At 43.0% G+C, this 15,891-nt stretch overlaps 1 protein-coding gene across 1 annotated transcript in view; it reads right to left on the bottom strand.

The window, feature by feature from the left end:
• LOC119464249 (uncharacterized) overlaps window positions 1–15,891 on the bottom strand; it is a 31,227-nt gene that overhangs the window by 3,907 nt on the left and 11,429 nt on the right. Inside the window, exons 2-9 of the mRNA XM_037725161.2 lie at window positions 15,502–15,570; window positions 13,251–13,316; window positions 9,182–9,229; window positions 8,989–9,060; window positions 6,919–6,966; window positions 3,596–3,622; window positions 3,416–3,457; window positions 3,297–3,333 (exon numbers count right to left, since the gene is read on the bottom strand). Of these exons, the coding sequence (XP_037581089.1) occupies window positions 3,297–3,333; window positions 3,416–3,457; window positions 3,596–3,622; window positions 6,919–6,966; window positions 8,989–9,060; window positions 9,182–9,229; window positions 13,251–13,316; window positions 15,502–15,570 (409 nt within the window). The remainder of the gene's footprint in view (window positions 1–3,296; window positions 3,334–3,415; window positions 3,458–3,595; window positions 3,623–6,918; window positions 6,967–8,988; window positions 9,061–9,181; window positions 9,230–13,250; window positions 13,317–15,501; window positions 15,571–15,891) is intronic.

Below are 15,891 nucleotides of genomic sequence, written 5' to 3'. Positions count from 1 at the left end.
GTCGCGCGCAAAAAAAGAACCTTGAAAATTCGCGGGTGTTTCGAGAACGTCGAATGAGTAGAAGGAGCGAAAAACAGGCCTAAATGCTCATGGCATTTTGAGCTAACTTGTCGCGCAAAAGAGTTGGCGGCACTCTGATAACGACGCGACCCCCTTACGACGACGAGGACACCATTATGACGACGGCGTGGATACGACGCTTAGTTGAGTAATGTCTAACATTGAGGAATTGTTTTTCGCGATTAGCGTTAATGAATAATTATTTGCCTATAATATTTGTTATTGCTAAGCGGCACTCCTTGTGTGCTCTTGATTTTAATTAACTATTACATTTACTAAATTATTAGTGTTACCACTGTTCCTTAAATTGAACAACCTGTCCTCTTGTTCATTTAGTTCCTGTAGGGTGATATGCATTTCTGCCCGGTGTTTTAAGCCTCCATTGCTAAACGTACGTTCATTTTATAGATGTTTTACTAGAGCCCGCCTCCTCCTCCTCCCCCCCCCCCCCCCCCGCAGCGGACATATTCTGCTTCCGAACCTCCTTATGATTATTTACACATTGTAACAAAACATATGCGGTATCACCTAGGTACAGTTGAGCTTCAACCTCAACTTGCAGCTAAGAGCTGTCGTTTTGATGGTGATTCTGAGAAGGACGGCTATAGGCTGAAAGCGATGCTGTGATCGATTGCGTTTCGTTTTGCCACAGATGCCCAAACGTGCCTTTATCAGCAATAGCTTAGGACTGCTTTGATTGTATATAATTTTGCAAATCAGATATTTAGCTTGTGTACTTTCCCTGTGCACAATATACTCGTATTATATCCTTATCTCTGTTATGTTGCCTACTAGACCGGTTTTAAAGCGAGTACCTTCAGCGTTACAATAGAGCTTTATGCTAAGCAAATTTAGGAATTATTTATGACAATAGAGAGTCTTAGAATAGGGGCCCCAAAGGTTTCGGGCCCCAAGGAGCTTTGCGGGTGTTAGCGTTGGGGCATGCAGGAGTGAATAATTTTAGAATAGGGCTTTGCGTTTGCGAATAGCGTCTTGCGCTTGCAGCTCCACTACGATGTCAAATAAAAACTATTACAATTTAGAGGTTATGATATTAGCAGCTAGTTAGTTGTTGCGCTTAATTTTCAGTAACCAACTATACGTGCCTTCACCAGCCTAGCTAATCCATGATAGGCCTACGAGCCATGAAATCGGCAATCGAATTCGGAATCAGCGGCGTGTAATGAATCAATCTTCATTACACACGTTAGTTGAGAGAAAGCTATAACCGCCGCCACTTCTCCTAGCTTACGAACTTCACGCGTTACCACGGACGAGGCCAATTGGGTGCTCGTTATAGCCGTCGCTTCGATGGGCGCCGCCATGTTTATTGACGCAAAGCTTTTGGGGCAGCTTTTGGGGCTCCCGCTAAATCAGTGAAATAGCGTGCCCGACGCAAAACTCAAATGCAGTTAGCGTCTCGCGCATGCGCAATGGCTCCGACGCTATTTCTTTTGGGCCCCTATTCTAAAACACTCTAATGATAACTGGCGTACAAACTTAACAATTCTGCTCATGTCACTCTCAGTTTTTCATCTCTCATTACGACTAATATTATCTCCACATCTTTCTTTATCTGCCAAATAGAACAATTAAAATCGTTCGCCTTAAGCTGGCACAGAGTTTATTTCGGTTCCCTGGGACTTCCTTGCTTTGCGAAAGGACTGACCAAAGGGGGTCAGATTAATCCGGAACCCGCCATTACAATATTCCTGACAGCCGTTGTGTTATCTGGGTCATAAGCAAAAGAAAACTAGAGATAAAGGTTTTGACCTGTATCTGTTAATTAGTTTTCCACAATAAAAAAAAAGAAAAGAATGAAGAATGAAAGGCTGGCCTTACCATAACAGGAGGTTTGATAAACCGGCAAAAGACGCAAAACAAAATACGGATAGCGACGCCGCCTTCAAGCTCTTCGCATCATCTCGCAGTGACGTCGTAGATTTTGATGGTGTCTGCTTAGGCCTAGTAAGTTTTTAATCAGTATATATGATAGACTACACTGCATTCTACAAAACCCGAATATATTCAACTTATGTTGTTTCGAGAAGATTTACTGCTCCACGACGGCGTAATAGTGAAAAAATGCTTAGAAACACATGAAGCACGCTTACGTATCAACACTGCAGCATTTCGGCACGAAATATAGATAAATATACAAGTTTATAGCCCTCATTTTATTTTAGAGTATTCATCCTTTTATTGCAAAATTCACGAGAATAGAGTGTTACAATCTAAACTTTTTAATCTTTCTCCTTTAGTATACCTGTTACAGCAATCGTTAAACCAAGCTAACTATATATGCATACGGGCACGTTGTTTATCTTTTTGTTTATCTATTATCACCACAGCGTGACACCCTAGCTCATATTTGAGACACTCGCCGGTAAATTTTCGGTGTAATGCGTTAATGTTGAACATTGTATATATTGCCAGTGTCTTGTTACACACTGAGGGATATAATTGGATCACCAATTATTACTGCCGCAGAATTTGCAAAATTACTGCAAAATGTGGCAAGATTGCAAAATTAGGCATCAGAATATTTTGTCATACGAAGAGAAACCGGTCACCTTATCAGAGCGTTCACATATCCACGATGTGGTTAAAGGGGCGTTAAAGGGCTGCAATAAATAAATTTATACTGTTTAATTATTGTTTAAAAAGTCTACTTGCATTCATTTGGAGGAAGAATAGAAGATATCACTACAAAAATTCAAAGCCAATGTTTTTGAATTTCTCGTGATAACCTTAGAGCGACTACGTCAGCGTGACGACATGGTTCTCAAAGTTGTTTTTTGGGTAGCATCTGGGCTGTTCTAGGGCACAAAAAGATCCCTAAGCTCGCCGGGTTGAGTTCCTGGTTTCTTTGTAATGGAATCTAGACCTTCTTTATTGATAGAAAAGGAAATAAAATTCAATTAGTATAGTAAACAATGAACCACTCCCGTGCAGGCTCTGACGTCACGGCGTGACGTAGATGCGTGGCGTCTCACGATTATCTAGGCGTTGATATTAATCGAGGGCTGATTACAGTTCTTCGCAGAATAGTTGAAGGCGGAGTTAGAGAAAGCAGCTAGTTACCACTAATGGTGTGGAATAGCTGGCCAGCACATGATAATTAAGGCCTAGCACCTAATAGTTTTCTTTCGCGATAAGTATTCTCGGTATGCGTGCTGTAATTTGAACCAGTGGCGAAATTTGGAAGTGGATATTAGCGGAACGAAAAGACTCACCTTCCTTGACGGCTCCCTGAAAGTTGGCGCCACAGACCTGCCGGAAAAGAGGGTTTATATTTAACGACGGTTCCAGGTAGTGCGAACAGACCAAAATGGCTGCCATTAAGATGTTTTACCTTTGTGAAGTGCCTGAATATGCATTCCACGTAGAGCTTGTCCTGCACAATAAGACAATGAAAATGAGAACTCCATCGGGCCCCTGTAGTATGCGGGCCATTAATCGCTGCCTCAAAGTACGTCTGAAGGCCGACTGCATTTTAAATTAGGAAACACCGTTGAAACGTGAGTACACTAACCTGAGTTTTGAAGTCCGTTTCCTTGTACTGAAACAGAACAGAAAAAAAAAGAAACCGCATTATTTTATTACAACAAAGTACAAAGAGTGTAAGAAGCTTGAAGCTTTGTCCCACTGGTCCCTAGAATGTTTAAGCACCGTGAAACAAATATTGCGATGATATAAATTAGAGTGCCGATTGTGTTTTACATCATTTGATGATTTCTACTATATTTTTAATGGACGTAAAATAAAAAGAACGTATTCTCGAGGCATATGCGTAGTCAGTGAACACATGAATGCCACTCCAATTCGGCAACAGCCTCAATATAACAGTGGGCGTTTTAGCGATGTGATCGCCTCAACGCAAGTCTTTTCGCTTAGGTAATGTACCCCTCCCCTCATTTTCCTTGCTCCGAAAACTTCTGAGGTCGGCTGTACATAGCTTTCCATATGGAATCCGACCTATACGTACATTATTTCCCATATACATACACTGTAAAAAAAAAAAAAAAAATGTTGCAGTAAATGACGGGAAATACTTTGACAGCTTGATTTCCAAGCATTTAACCGTCAAAATAATGGCAGGCCGTCATTTTCTAAATCGTGCACCACGACGTTTACTGCACACGGCTGCCAATCGAATCGCGTTATTATCACCAGCTATGTCTTTTCTTTTATGTTATATTTGTAAACCTCTCCTTATCTTCTTGGTCAAGACGATAGAAACGACTTGCAGGCATGACGCTGATAGCTTGTCAAAAATGGTTAAAACATGACCATTTAAGCGACGGTTGGTTTTACTGTGCACCTATATGGTATTAAGCATCCATATATCAACAGACGTCATCTGCTTTTCTCCAGAAGATGTTTGTGCGAGAATTACGGTCGAGAGTGCTGCGGCTTAATGTATGGTAGCATTTTCCCCACACAGCGTTCATTGCGGGCCAATAATTACCTTTGTTTAATACCCATTGGCTGGTTATAAGCGCAATACCGCGTAAGAAATGGTGGGCGACTACTGCTGAGAAACAGCTCTTCGCATAAATTGCGCGCATGTTTGCGGCCAGGCAATAGAGAGCTCTAGCTTGTCTGTAAACACCTTACGCTTCACGGCATATTACTGGCGACGAAGACGTGAGCAGCCGCGTTGATGACGTCATCTTGTGGCGCAGAGTTTAGACCGAGAAGGACACAGCAAATGCTGTGCACAATGACCAACCATATTCTACGCCTACTTACGCTGTTGGTATAAAGCGTCGTTAGCGACGCAATCGTAAAGACGAAGATCGAGTTTTATTTTCTTTTCTTAAAAAGTATATCTTCGACGAGAACAGCCATGTAATACTGAAACGTTTTAATGCGTTGTTGTTGGACAAAGCGCTTCTAGGTGTCGCTTACATTCTTTTTACTGTCCCCCACGGCTCCGGTAACTTGGGATTCTACGAAGGGTAATATGTTTTGCGGACAAACTAAAACTGTACAGTACCGAACACTCTGCGAATGGGAACATTTTAGCGTGCGTGTCCGTATGATTACTCAGTTCACTGAATACCACAACACAAGAGCCATCGACGGAAGTATTAGCGCTGGTAATGGAATGTGGTGACTCTTTGTTTAACCATAAAGTGCCAGAAACACTTTCTTTCCTTGTTTCATGCTGTTCTCGCTGAAGACAAGACAAACAAAACAATACACTGTGCATTTATCGTTGCTCTGTTGCTGACGTTTTTGCAACAGCAACTGAAGAACACAGCCTGCCGATGCAGTAACAATTTCGTGCACTCTGGTTGAAGTAGACGCCAAGCGATGGCGCCACCAACATTGCTGCTCAGGTCTATGTCTCCAGTCTCCAGTATAGCTGAAATAACATAAGTATATAAGCTAAAACTTCCTTATGGTGCCTTCTTGTGTATTACTATCTTGATTTGCGGTTAGCACCGCGCTACAAACACGACCTGTATTAAATATGTATGTTTCAATCCGTCATAGACGGGGCTAAAATATTTTGTTACCGATTATGAATGTAAAAAGCATTCGGACTATCGCTTTTTATCATAGTGATAAATAGGTTATAGTTGGCTATTTAGGTACTACCAGGCTCCTCCACTAACAGCCGCAGCTTTGGTTGAATTGATCAAACGTTCCAGGAAGATCGGTCTGATCAGATTGTATCATACTAGATTTTTCTAAGCAAACAGCTTCAAACTTAGGTGTCTGCTTGGTTCAGGCAGGCGTGTGGTAAACTAATGTTACTGTGTCTTAAACAATTTTCACGATGACTTGGAAACTTGCAAATACTTTAGAGAACTGGTGTTACTGCTGCAAAATAAACATTTTTCCGAATACCTTGAACTCGTTCGTTGGGATACTCATAAGATACGACCGCCTTTGACGAAGATAGGTCCTCCTATCGAAACGTTGGCCAGCCTTTCTGAGGCACCTTATCCCTGTTTATAATCCTTATTCCTCGTGTGCTACTCCATTAGTCAGCCATCTTTTTTGATCATAAGATACTTAGAAATTCATTGCAAGTTTATTGTAGATTGCATTTACTTTACAAAATGGTTATTCCTACAAACAACAAAGCTTTTCGCTAGTACTAGGCATTGCTTTATGGATGTCATTGTAAATTGTAGCTTAGTCCTAGCTTAGGTGTATCTTTTAATAACGAAGTAATATTTCGAGAAAGCAGTAGTCAAGTGAAATGTTTCCGAAATTGTGTGCTTAGTACAATCACAGTACTCAGCAACCTCACAAGATTTCTTGATGTATAAGCTTGTACAATTTCGACTTGATCAACAGCTAATGATCTTAGATAAAGAGGGCGCGTTTCGCCTCAGCGAAAACTTTCGGCTGCTGACTTCTGCCCTGATCGATCCTTACGAGTGCCTGGCAGCGTTGCTCTCGCTGCGACAATATCTTGGACCGATGATAAGCCAAATCTCTTTACAATTTACCTATTATCCAAGCCTAGACAACAGTCAATGATGTGGAAACTTAATTTCTAGAGGTCACTGACTCTATTGGAATTCCTCTTCAGCGCCTCAAAGGAAGACTCTTGCTGCAACATTCTAGAACAGAGTTGTTATCTAGTGATAGGCTGGCATCGCCCCTGGGGCATTTCATTGTCGACGCCATACAAGACACTCAGCTGCAACACCTTTTTAGAACAGAGCTACAATGTGCCGATTAATACTGCCGATAGGCTGGCAGCGCTCCTAGTGGAACTCGTCATCAACGTCTCAGAGCAAGCTGTGGAACTGCAACCTTCCAGAACACAGCCGCCATCTGCCGATAGAGGGAGCTCGCGCAACGGAGGTGTGTGCGCGCGGCAGCACTTACCGCTTTTGAAATGCATCCTTTGTGGGCTTCCCGCGTGCTGTCCATTGTCTGCGAAGAAGAAAAAGCAGGGAGGAATGAGAAGAATGGAACGGCGCGGGGCGTAGCAGCTTATGACGAAGTCGCTGCAAGCGGGCGCCCGCATACGGCGGCGAGATAACCTTACCGGCCCGGCATCAATGCGCCGCGATTGTGCAAACCCGACCCTCGGGCGCTTGGCGGGTCATTATAATTGGTAGCCTCGGGGGAGTCAGTGCTTTGAGCCGAGGCCTCGCATCGTGGTGTGCGTGTGTCTGTTCGTTGTTGACGCTGACTGCCGTAGTTCTATGTACCTTATACCGTTAGTGTGTGTGCAGCAGCGACGACGATGCTGCGGACCTCTTGCGGTTGCGGCACAAATCTGTGCTCGACCTAACCCTAATGAAAGGGCTTGAACTCCACCTCGCCAACACTGCTCTTCCCTCCGCTCCACCTTCTTTCTTCATATCATGACTGGTGAGCCTCCAGATTCGGCAGCAGTTCGCTTCGTATTCTAAAAGCAAGTTTGCGCGCAGCATCAGTGGTTGTATGCTCGGTGGGACGGTGCTTGGATGAAGCGAAAATGAAGAGGTCGCGGAGGGCTGTAGAAGCAGGAGGAGCAATTAGGGTCGTGTTTGAAAAAGAAGTTGTGTTTCCTCACACCCCCGCGCTTGGAGATGCGCGCGTTTATGGGAAGTGTGTCAACGCACTTCCAAACAGGGCTACGCCCGGTGGCTGTTGATTACTCATTTGTCACGAAATAGTCACGTAAGCAAACTGCACAAATGGTAATGTACGCAGGCGGTGCGCGCAATAGATGTTAACTTGCAGCAGATTGGAAAGCTCAATGAAACGCGAGTGAAATTGAACGCCCGCTTTAAATCATGCATATCTTTGCACTATTTCGGTCTCCGGAACTAAATGTATGGTACAAGCTGTCGGTGTAGAGAGACAAATGTGGTGCATCAGGGTGATCTTGCAAGGATATATGCCCATCATAGTTTTACGTTTGCCGCTTTCTTTGTTGGTCTACAGGTGACGGCACAAACGCAAGTGTTATGTTATATGGACGCTTCTGTCTGATGGCGAATAAAAACGCATTATTCACTGGAACGCAAACACCTCTACACTTGAAGCGGAATAACATTATTTGCCAGGGATTTCCTTTTGATTTACCAAGTTAGCAAAATGTATGTTAAAAAAGTTTTCCAGTACTCTCTCTTTCTACTGTCCTACATCTACGTACTTCTGTTTGGTGCTTACTGATTCTGGTGAACTGATATTTTTTAGCGTCTCACCAATTCATAGAATATTAATAGTATAGGAATTTAATCCCGTTATAGTAGCGTGCTCAGACGGCTGTATGTGTTATAAATTGATGGTGCACGCGCCTCTCCGGGAGACGAAAAATTCACGGTGAAAATGCGCGGTGCTGAAATAATCGTTTCTTTTACTTATGCATGACATCTACTTGCTTTTACGACGGCCCCGATATTGCAACAACTCTGTAACAAATTTTATGTCTTGTACTTGTTTTCTTAATAACGAAAAAATCACGCAGACACCACATCCCAGAAACCACGACTGTGCTAAGCAGCTACAATGCCATGTACCACTACGATGACATGTTAGTACATGGTAGCTCCAGTGCCATGTACTAACCAGTCATACCACTAACCGAATATTTACAGAAGCAATGCTGGTGACTGCTCTTTGCTCGAACGGCATAGTGCATTGCTCAGTAACTCTCAATTGCGGGTAGTGTCTAGAAATGAGATGGGCATCAGCGGACGTGATATACCATGATTTTGCCTTTACATTATTCATGAACGTCATTGCGTTATGTGTCATGATATTGTCTTTGCATTTGGTCATGGACATCACTGTGTGCTGTGCGATAATTTTACCTTTGCATTTGATCATGAACTTCATCGTGCGCTGTGACGTGCTTTGGCATTTGCATTTGGTCATGAACATCATTGTGCGCTGTGTCATAATCTTGCCTTTGAATCTGGACATGGACGTCATTAATCTAAAGCATGCAACGCTGCTCACCTCATTGTCAAGACCGAGGAGGCTGAGGTACTGAAGGTATTTGCTCAGGTTCATGTTTCCGTTGCTTCGAACCTGCGAAGAAAAAAAAAGCATATGTGAAGAAAATGGCAATAGTTGCATTGTGATGCTCTGCAGACGAGTGGTGGAAACGGACAAACGAAGTTTTCAAGAATGGACAGGCCGTGGTTCTTACCCATCCAGTGCTCTTGAGCATGCATCTGCTAAGCCTCGGGAGGTATTCCTGCATACGCCGAAACAAGAGCAACAAAATATGAGTTCTTGGAGGGTATAGGTATGACATTCTCCTTTACAAGCCGTTTTTATACCGTATACGGTATATACCGTATATTGAAATTGTAACTTGTGCAATCAGATCATATACCATGCAGTTTAAAAATATCATTTGGCTTTATTTGGCCATTGGCAACAAGCGCTATGCAAAAGCGCACTTTGGTATAACTGAAAACGCTTTCGCGACAGCGACATTGTTGGGCCGCTGTTAACGTACGTAAAAGGGGATTTGTTCGTAATAACGTTCCTTATTTGTACTGTCGCCTTGTATATTGCGTAATATACTCACTTTAACTCGCGTTTTGTTTCTTCGACCGTCTGCTTGTGTTATTTTGACTGCTACATTATAATGCCATTGCGTGTGCATTAACTGTTCTTCTACATACATAAATCGTGTGCGCGAGTATACAAAACTACGCGTGTAAAACTCGTTTCAGGAGGTGCGACTTGGCCTGCGATTTCGCACTTGCAAATTTTTTGCCACTGCAATGCGCAGGTACCGTAAGTGTGCCGTTGGTCGCTTTCTGTGTGTGGTTTCAAAGCGAATATTATTCTTGGGATTGCCAGGTTAATTTATTTCCCGCAATGTAACCTAGCCAATATCATGCGCCGATCCCGAAGAAGAGAGTGCATATAGTCTGAAAATGTGGGTCGTTTCCATGTGTATGTGCCGCTGGATATGTGCCACAGAAACCACGCTCTTCAATGAACCTCTTTGACACCACTTGGATGAGTAGGTATGTACCGCTCCGTATGAGCAGACTTCGCTTCCGCACCGCTTGATGTCGCAGCATGTCGACAGGGAAGCGCGAGAGAGGAGTCCGGCTGTAGCACAGTACAATACAGGACGCGCTTTGACTATTCGCATACATTAATTATCATCATATATGAGTTTTGCCCAAATTTTATTAGAGTTTCGGAGGTGCTGCGAGTCATTGAGAATTCACACATGTGGCGTGGACTGGGAATTCCAATCATAACGCGGATCGTCAGACGCGTCACTGGTGGTCGCATGCCTAATTCTTCAACGATGTATTATACGAGCAGTGATCACGAAAAGGTTTCACGGAATCAGCGTCCAGTTTGTTTTACACTGTTTCCACCGAAACGGACTGCGTAAGCGTACGCCAAGGGTATTTCAGCCTTCCTGCAGAAGGTGCTCGCGAATGCGACAAATCGCAATCATCATGATCGGTAGGTGCAAAATGGCAGTGTGAAGTTCGCAGATGCGCAAATTGTAGCTGCGAAAGACTCAGTGCAGAGTCGCAGCACGTGAAACAGGGTTAACTGTATCACTTGTTCAATTGGCACAAGGATTAGCCGCTGCCGTATATGCGCTCCAACATTTTATATAGCATGAATAACAAGAACTAAAAACACATGACGATTTTCACGTCTTTCTTCATTTAAAGCAATGGCAAAATCGAGATGGAAGCACGATGCGCACATCATTGCATTTTAATTAATTGGTTTGATTTATTATTCGCGGATTTGACCTTTGCAGGCATAAGAAGATGATTTAGCTCGGGACCAACTCCGTGCCGCCTATTCAAATACATGCAAAACGCAGAAACGGTTTTATGACACAACCGCTGCACCAATTTGAGTGAAATTTGCTGCGTTTGAGAGAGAAAGTTAAATTCAAGTGATTATAGGAAGAAGAAATTCCATTAGTTCTTAGAATTTCTTTCATAAATTAAAAAAATATTGGTTAGTCCACAAAACAAAAAGCTCAAAGTTTAAAAATGTGCGCCTCCTGCATCAAAAACAGATATCGCGATTCTGTAAACTGCATTCATCATTGCACCTGAAGTGGACAAATTTGATAAATAAATTTACAGCTTACATGAATTTGTTACAATGGTTACGAGGGTTTTGCAAAAGTCAGGCCAACTTACATATAAATTTATTATTTCACAGAGCAGTGTATAAGAGATAAATTTTGTCGGCGGACGATTTAATATCGCATGCAATTTGCAGAATTGTCATGTCGTTTTTTTATCGCTGAGTTACAGAGTTGTAAACTTGATAGTTTCGTGTCTCGAATTCATCAGTATTAAATAATTTTTATTAAAAAAATCTTGACCGCCTAAATAAAATATACGCTTCCTACGGCCACAAGCGTTTCATTTTTTTTTCTTTTATGCAGCAAACCCAATAAAACTCACTGCAGTGGTGGCCGACAGAAACGATGTATCAAATCCTATGTATTTAGATACGAACCACCTAGCCAAAGCTGCCTCTAGAGCAATGAACTCAATGTGTTATATAGCTGTACTCATATTGATGATAAAAAAGATTCAGAACATAAACCTTCCTTATGTGCAGTAACCAAATTAATTTGATCTGATTTCCAGATTACTTTTGTTGTGAACTATACTTACTTTGACTGTCTAACCAGGAGAACTTGAACCTTGTTTCATTCGTGTTTGTGTCTGTGCGTGTATTAATGCTTTTGTTGCTCAATGGTACGAACTATTAAATATCACGTGTTCAATGGGCCACCTGTCTCAGCTTTACTTTTAGCCTTGCTTACATTTACGCTTTGCATTTGACCTAGTATGTTTGTGTCTTGCATGCGTGTGCGTACTATGTGGGGAAACGGGTAGCCGCAATTTCTTAATCGTACGTTGCGATAGTTGCATTTAAATTAGCTCAACTTCACGTTTGTATATAGCCACCGAACCACAACGAAAGCAAAATGGTGTTCGACATGAAATATTTATTTCAAAGCCGAGTAAATGCTGCATTTAACTGAACAAAGCATGCTTATGTCTAGAAGTTTTCTCATTTTTGAACCTCGCGAGGTGTGTACATCCACACAAATGGTGGGGGCGAGATCCTTAAATTTGTATTGATATAGCGCTTACTCGAGGAATTGATGGCAGATCAATTACGTCGTCCTATAGGACGCGCAACAAGTTTGTATAAATCCTAGTTTGTTACGGTATTCATGATGTGACACCCCTTGCTTCACATACATTTTTTTTTCGACTCCACTGCTTCAGTATCCTTTTTGAAGAAGGCTGTCATCCCGGAGGTACCCTTTTTTACAGGATAAATCAAGTGAAGGACACTGCCACTAACTGCAAATGCCTCTTGGCCACGAACGTGTGAATGCACTCCGCGGAATGCCAGCGCAGCCGCCGTTACCGGGCTACAAAGCAAACCTGTTGAGGTGCAGTAACGCCTGGAGGCCCACGCTTGGGGCCCTCTGCTCATTGTTCGGGCGCGCCAAGCCTGTACCGTATAGTGAATGAAACTTCGCTAACAGCAGTTCTGCACTTGCCGAGTTCTAGTTGTGAAGCCAGCCTTGCTCTTGCGCGTCGCTTGTAAACGGCCCGTGGATGGGGACTAATATGCTTTAAACTTCGATGCGACGGAAACTTATGTAAATCGATAGACGCGTGATGAGTTGGCAGTCCAATACAAAATGATATACAGCGTTTAGGCCCCTTACATAGCACATACAACCCCCTGGCTCGATACAAACACAGAAAATTCTGGGCACTTTACATTTAAGCAGTTCAAAACGATGTTTTCTTGAAAATTTAGTTCAGTGTATAAAAATACCCTCGTTCGAAGTTTATAAAGATTGTTGTTTCATTGTTCATTTGTCTCTGAGTAGAGTTTTGTGTTCCATAGGGTCATTATTACATATCACTTGCTGAGGTGGGTGCCAAAACGTGTTTTTCCCCGTGTTTTTCCCCGGAAAAAAAAGCGGCTGTAGCCCGGACAGATGTTTATAGTGCTCCAAGCGCAACTCTGCTGTGCCACCTGTGACCGATTGTGATTGTGTATCTGTGCTCCTTTCTTTCTTTATCTCTACTTTCCTGTCACTTTACCTCCCCCTCCCCTCTCTCCCCAGCGTGGGGTAGCAAACCGGATCTTCCCATCTGGTTAACCTCCCTGCCTTTCCCCTTTCTTCTGTCTCTCTCTCTCTCCCCGGAACAATTGTTCACAGTACGTACCTCGATGTCACTGGGATGCTCTGGAAGGTGCTTCTGACACCGAATCCAGGTCTGAGGATCGCTCATCTGTTAGGAGAAGACAAATAATACAATACGGTGATATCAAGGATCGCTCTTCACGGATGTCAAAGGTGTTCGCAACTTTGCCATTAAATGTTTGTCTTGGCAATAAGTGAGATTTCGAACACTTCTTGTCTATAGTGTTCTTGGTTCACATTTCGTAATCCGTTGTGAGCGCGTAGGTTAGCTTTTTATTTTGCATGTCATGGTTACTCATATCTAAAGCAAATAAAAATGGTTTTAATGCGGTGCTTAACACGCGCTCTTCAAAATAATGTACGCAGTCACAGCCGATTATAAAGCATTAATCGAAAACAGTAACGACAAAAAAAAAAGTGTTTGACGTCTTACTGATCGCGCAGACAGCCGCCTAAATGCAAAGTTGCGGGAATCTCGGACGTCACGCGTAACCTGAACGGCAGGTAGGAATAAAACTAAATTGACTACACATGGAAGGCAACAATTACTTCGCGCTTACGACTTGTGCGAAGTATAACCTTCTCGGTTTATTGCAGTAAAGTTTCACCATTGCGGGCTGTTGTTGTTGCTGTTGTGTGTTTACTTATTTAGGTTTTGACGAACACAGCAAAATAGAGAAGCACCGTTATGCAACATGATATTCATTTGGGACAGTTGGTTAATGCTGCTGACAGCCTTTTCTAACAGCGAAGAAGACCGAGGCAAGAAAGAACTGAGACGACAAGACGGTTGCTGAACTTCCAACCTACAGTCGCCTCTGTTCCTCATTCGTATTTGTATTTTGCCCTTCATTTTGACGCTGACCGCACGGTTATGTGGCACAAACGCACCTGTGAAGCGGCCGCTCGCAAATACGCCGCCCCCCTTTGTTCAATCGTCAATCGAGGCGCCCTGTTAAGGTCATATCAATGCTTGCTTTCGGTTAAGATGAACGTTCTAACTCAAAATTAGTTCGACAGTTAAAGTTTGCAAAGCGCAAAGCAAGTTCGACAGCTATTTTTGTGGCCTTTGCTTCCCGATAGAGCTTCCTCGTTTCGAATCAAATAAGGCAAAGCTGGGATGACTATAACTTCATGCGGCACGTGGTGGTAGCTTTGAGAACTAAAAGTGAGCGAGCGTAAACCTCCGGGATCGCGGCAGCGCGCGCGTAATTTCGGTTGTCGGTGCGTGATCGGCAGGTCTCGTCAAGGGTTCACGAAGAACATCATTGCTACACATGCGAGTCCCGTTAGTCTCAAACTGATGATAGACAGAGTTCGTAGATACGCATACGCGAAAGTGCACAAATTAACGGTTTGCAATGACAGCGAAAATCGTCGATGACGCCAATCATGACAAGGTTTATATGCTGCGAAAGACAACCTGAAACGCAATTTTCTTAGATCTTCGATGTTCCGTCATACAGCGTGACAAATTTTGAAAGAGAACAGCCAGTTATGAGTCGATACAGATTACAGCTGGAATACGGTATATCAATGCACTGATGTCAGCCGAAGTGCGTCCTATCAGACTTTAGTTTCTCCCGCTAAGTTAGAAGTGTTTCAGTTATGATAGGCTCTTAAGTGTAGACCATGTTGCACATGCATTCTTTAAAATGGTGCCGTACCGTGGCTATGGTGGCTAGAACTTTCTCAGAACGATAGGGTGGCTAGAACTCTAGCCACCCTATTGTGGCCTATACTTTAAATATGTTCTCGCACTTAGACTGTCTTACTTTTTTTTTGTGTCAGTGGCCGCTTCTCATCGGATTCAAGTTTGTTATGAAGTTGATGTCCGGTGCAATGTTTGACACTGTATATCCAAAATTACTTTAACGTTGTCGCCGATTCTATAGCAAAAGAGACGGTCTTGTCTAACCAGATTGCGCGGGTGACGTGAATGGTATTGTACGTATATATTCTCGAATGCACGCGAGCGTCTGTAATTACTCTGGTATGTATGGTGGCACGTGCATAAATAAAGAACGTAGTTAACGCTTCAGATTATATTGGACGACCCACGACTGTGCTCGCCGCCATTGTGGTGATTTGAGCGCCGCTCGTCTTTCTGGACACACGTTGGCCCCGATAAAGCGTCAGATTGTTTATTCAACGCGGGTTTCGCGGTGTTTTGTCCTTCGTCTTCTATAAAACGCGGCAATATATAAACGCAAATAGACGTCAAACACGTATCCGTATATATGAATAGAAATCTTGAGTCACGCCTTCCTCACCTCTGGTATGACAAGCGGATTCTTCAGAGGCTCGCACGCTCCCCAGTCGGATGTAAAGAATTCCTGGATCTGAAAACAGGAGAGAAAGACCCAAAATATTGTGAAAAAAAGCATCGAAATTAACCAAAGAGGCGTGGTAAATGCTCCACAACAAACGTTTTCAGGTTATCATCATCATCATTATGATCATCAGAACGATTTCTCTTCTGAAAACACCTCTAATAGGGCATCACAAATGGCGGCTGGAATGATACGCTTACAACGCGCGACGCAGAGAAAAATAAATCAATATATACTCCCAACAGCGAGAAAAGTACACTAAGATTGCCCTCACTTAAGCGTACTAATACAATAGTTATGCACATAAAAGTGCTACTAAAGCAACATAAA

The sequence above is a fragment of the Dermacentor silvarum genome, chromosome 9 (assembly GCF_013339745.2).
Source record: "Dermacentor silvarum isolate Dsil-2018 chromosome 9, BIME_Dsil_1.4, whole genome shotgun sequence".
Classification (NCBI taxonomy): domain Eukaryota; kingdom Metazoa; phylum Arthropoda; class Arachnida; order Ixodida; family Ixodidae; genus Dermacentor; species Dermacentor silvarum.
Note: the sequence above shows the minus strand (reverse complement) of the source record. Positions and strands in the feature narration are given on the sequence as shown.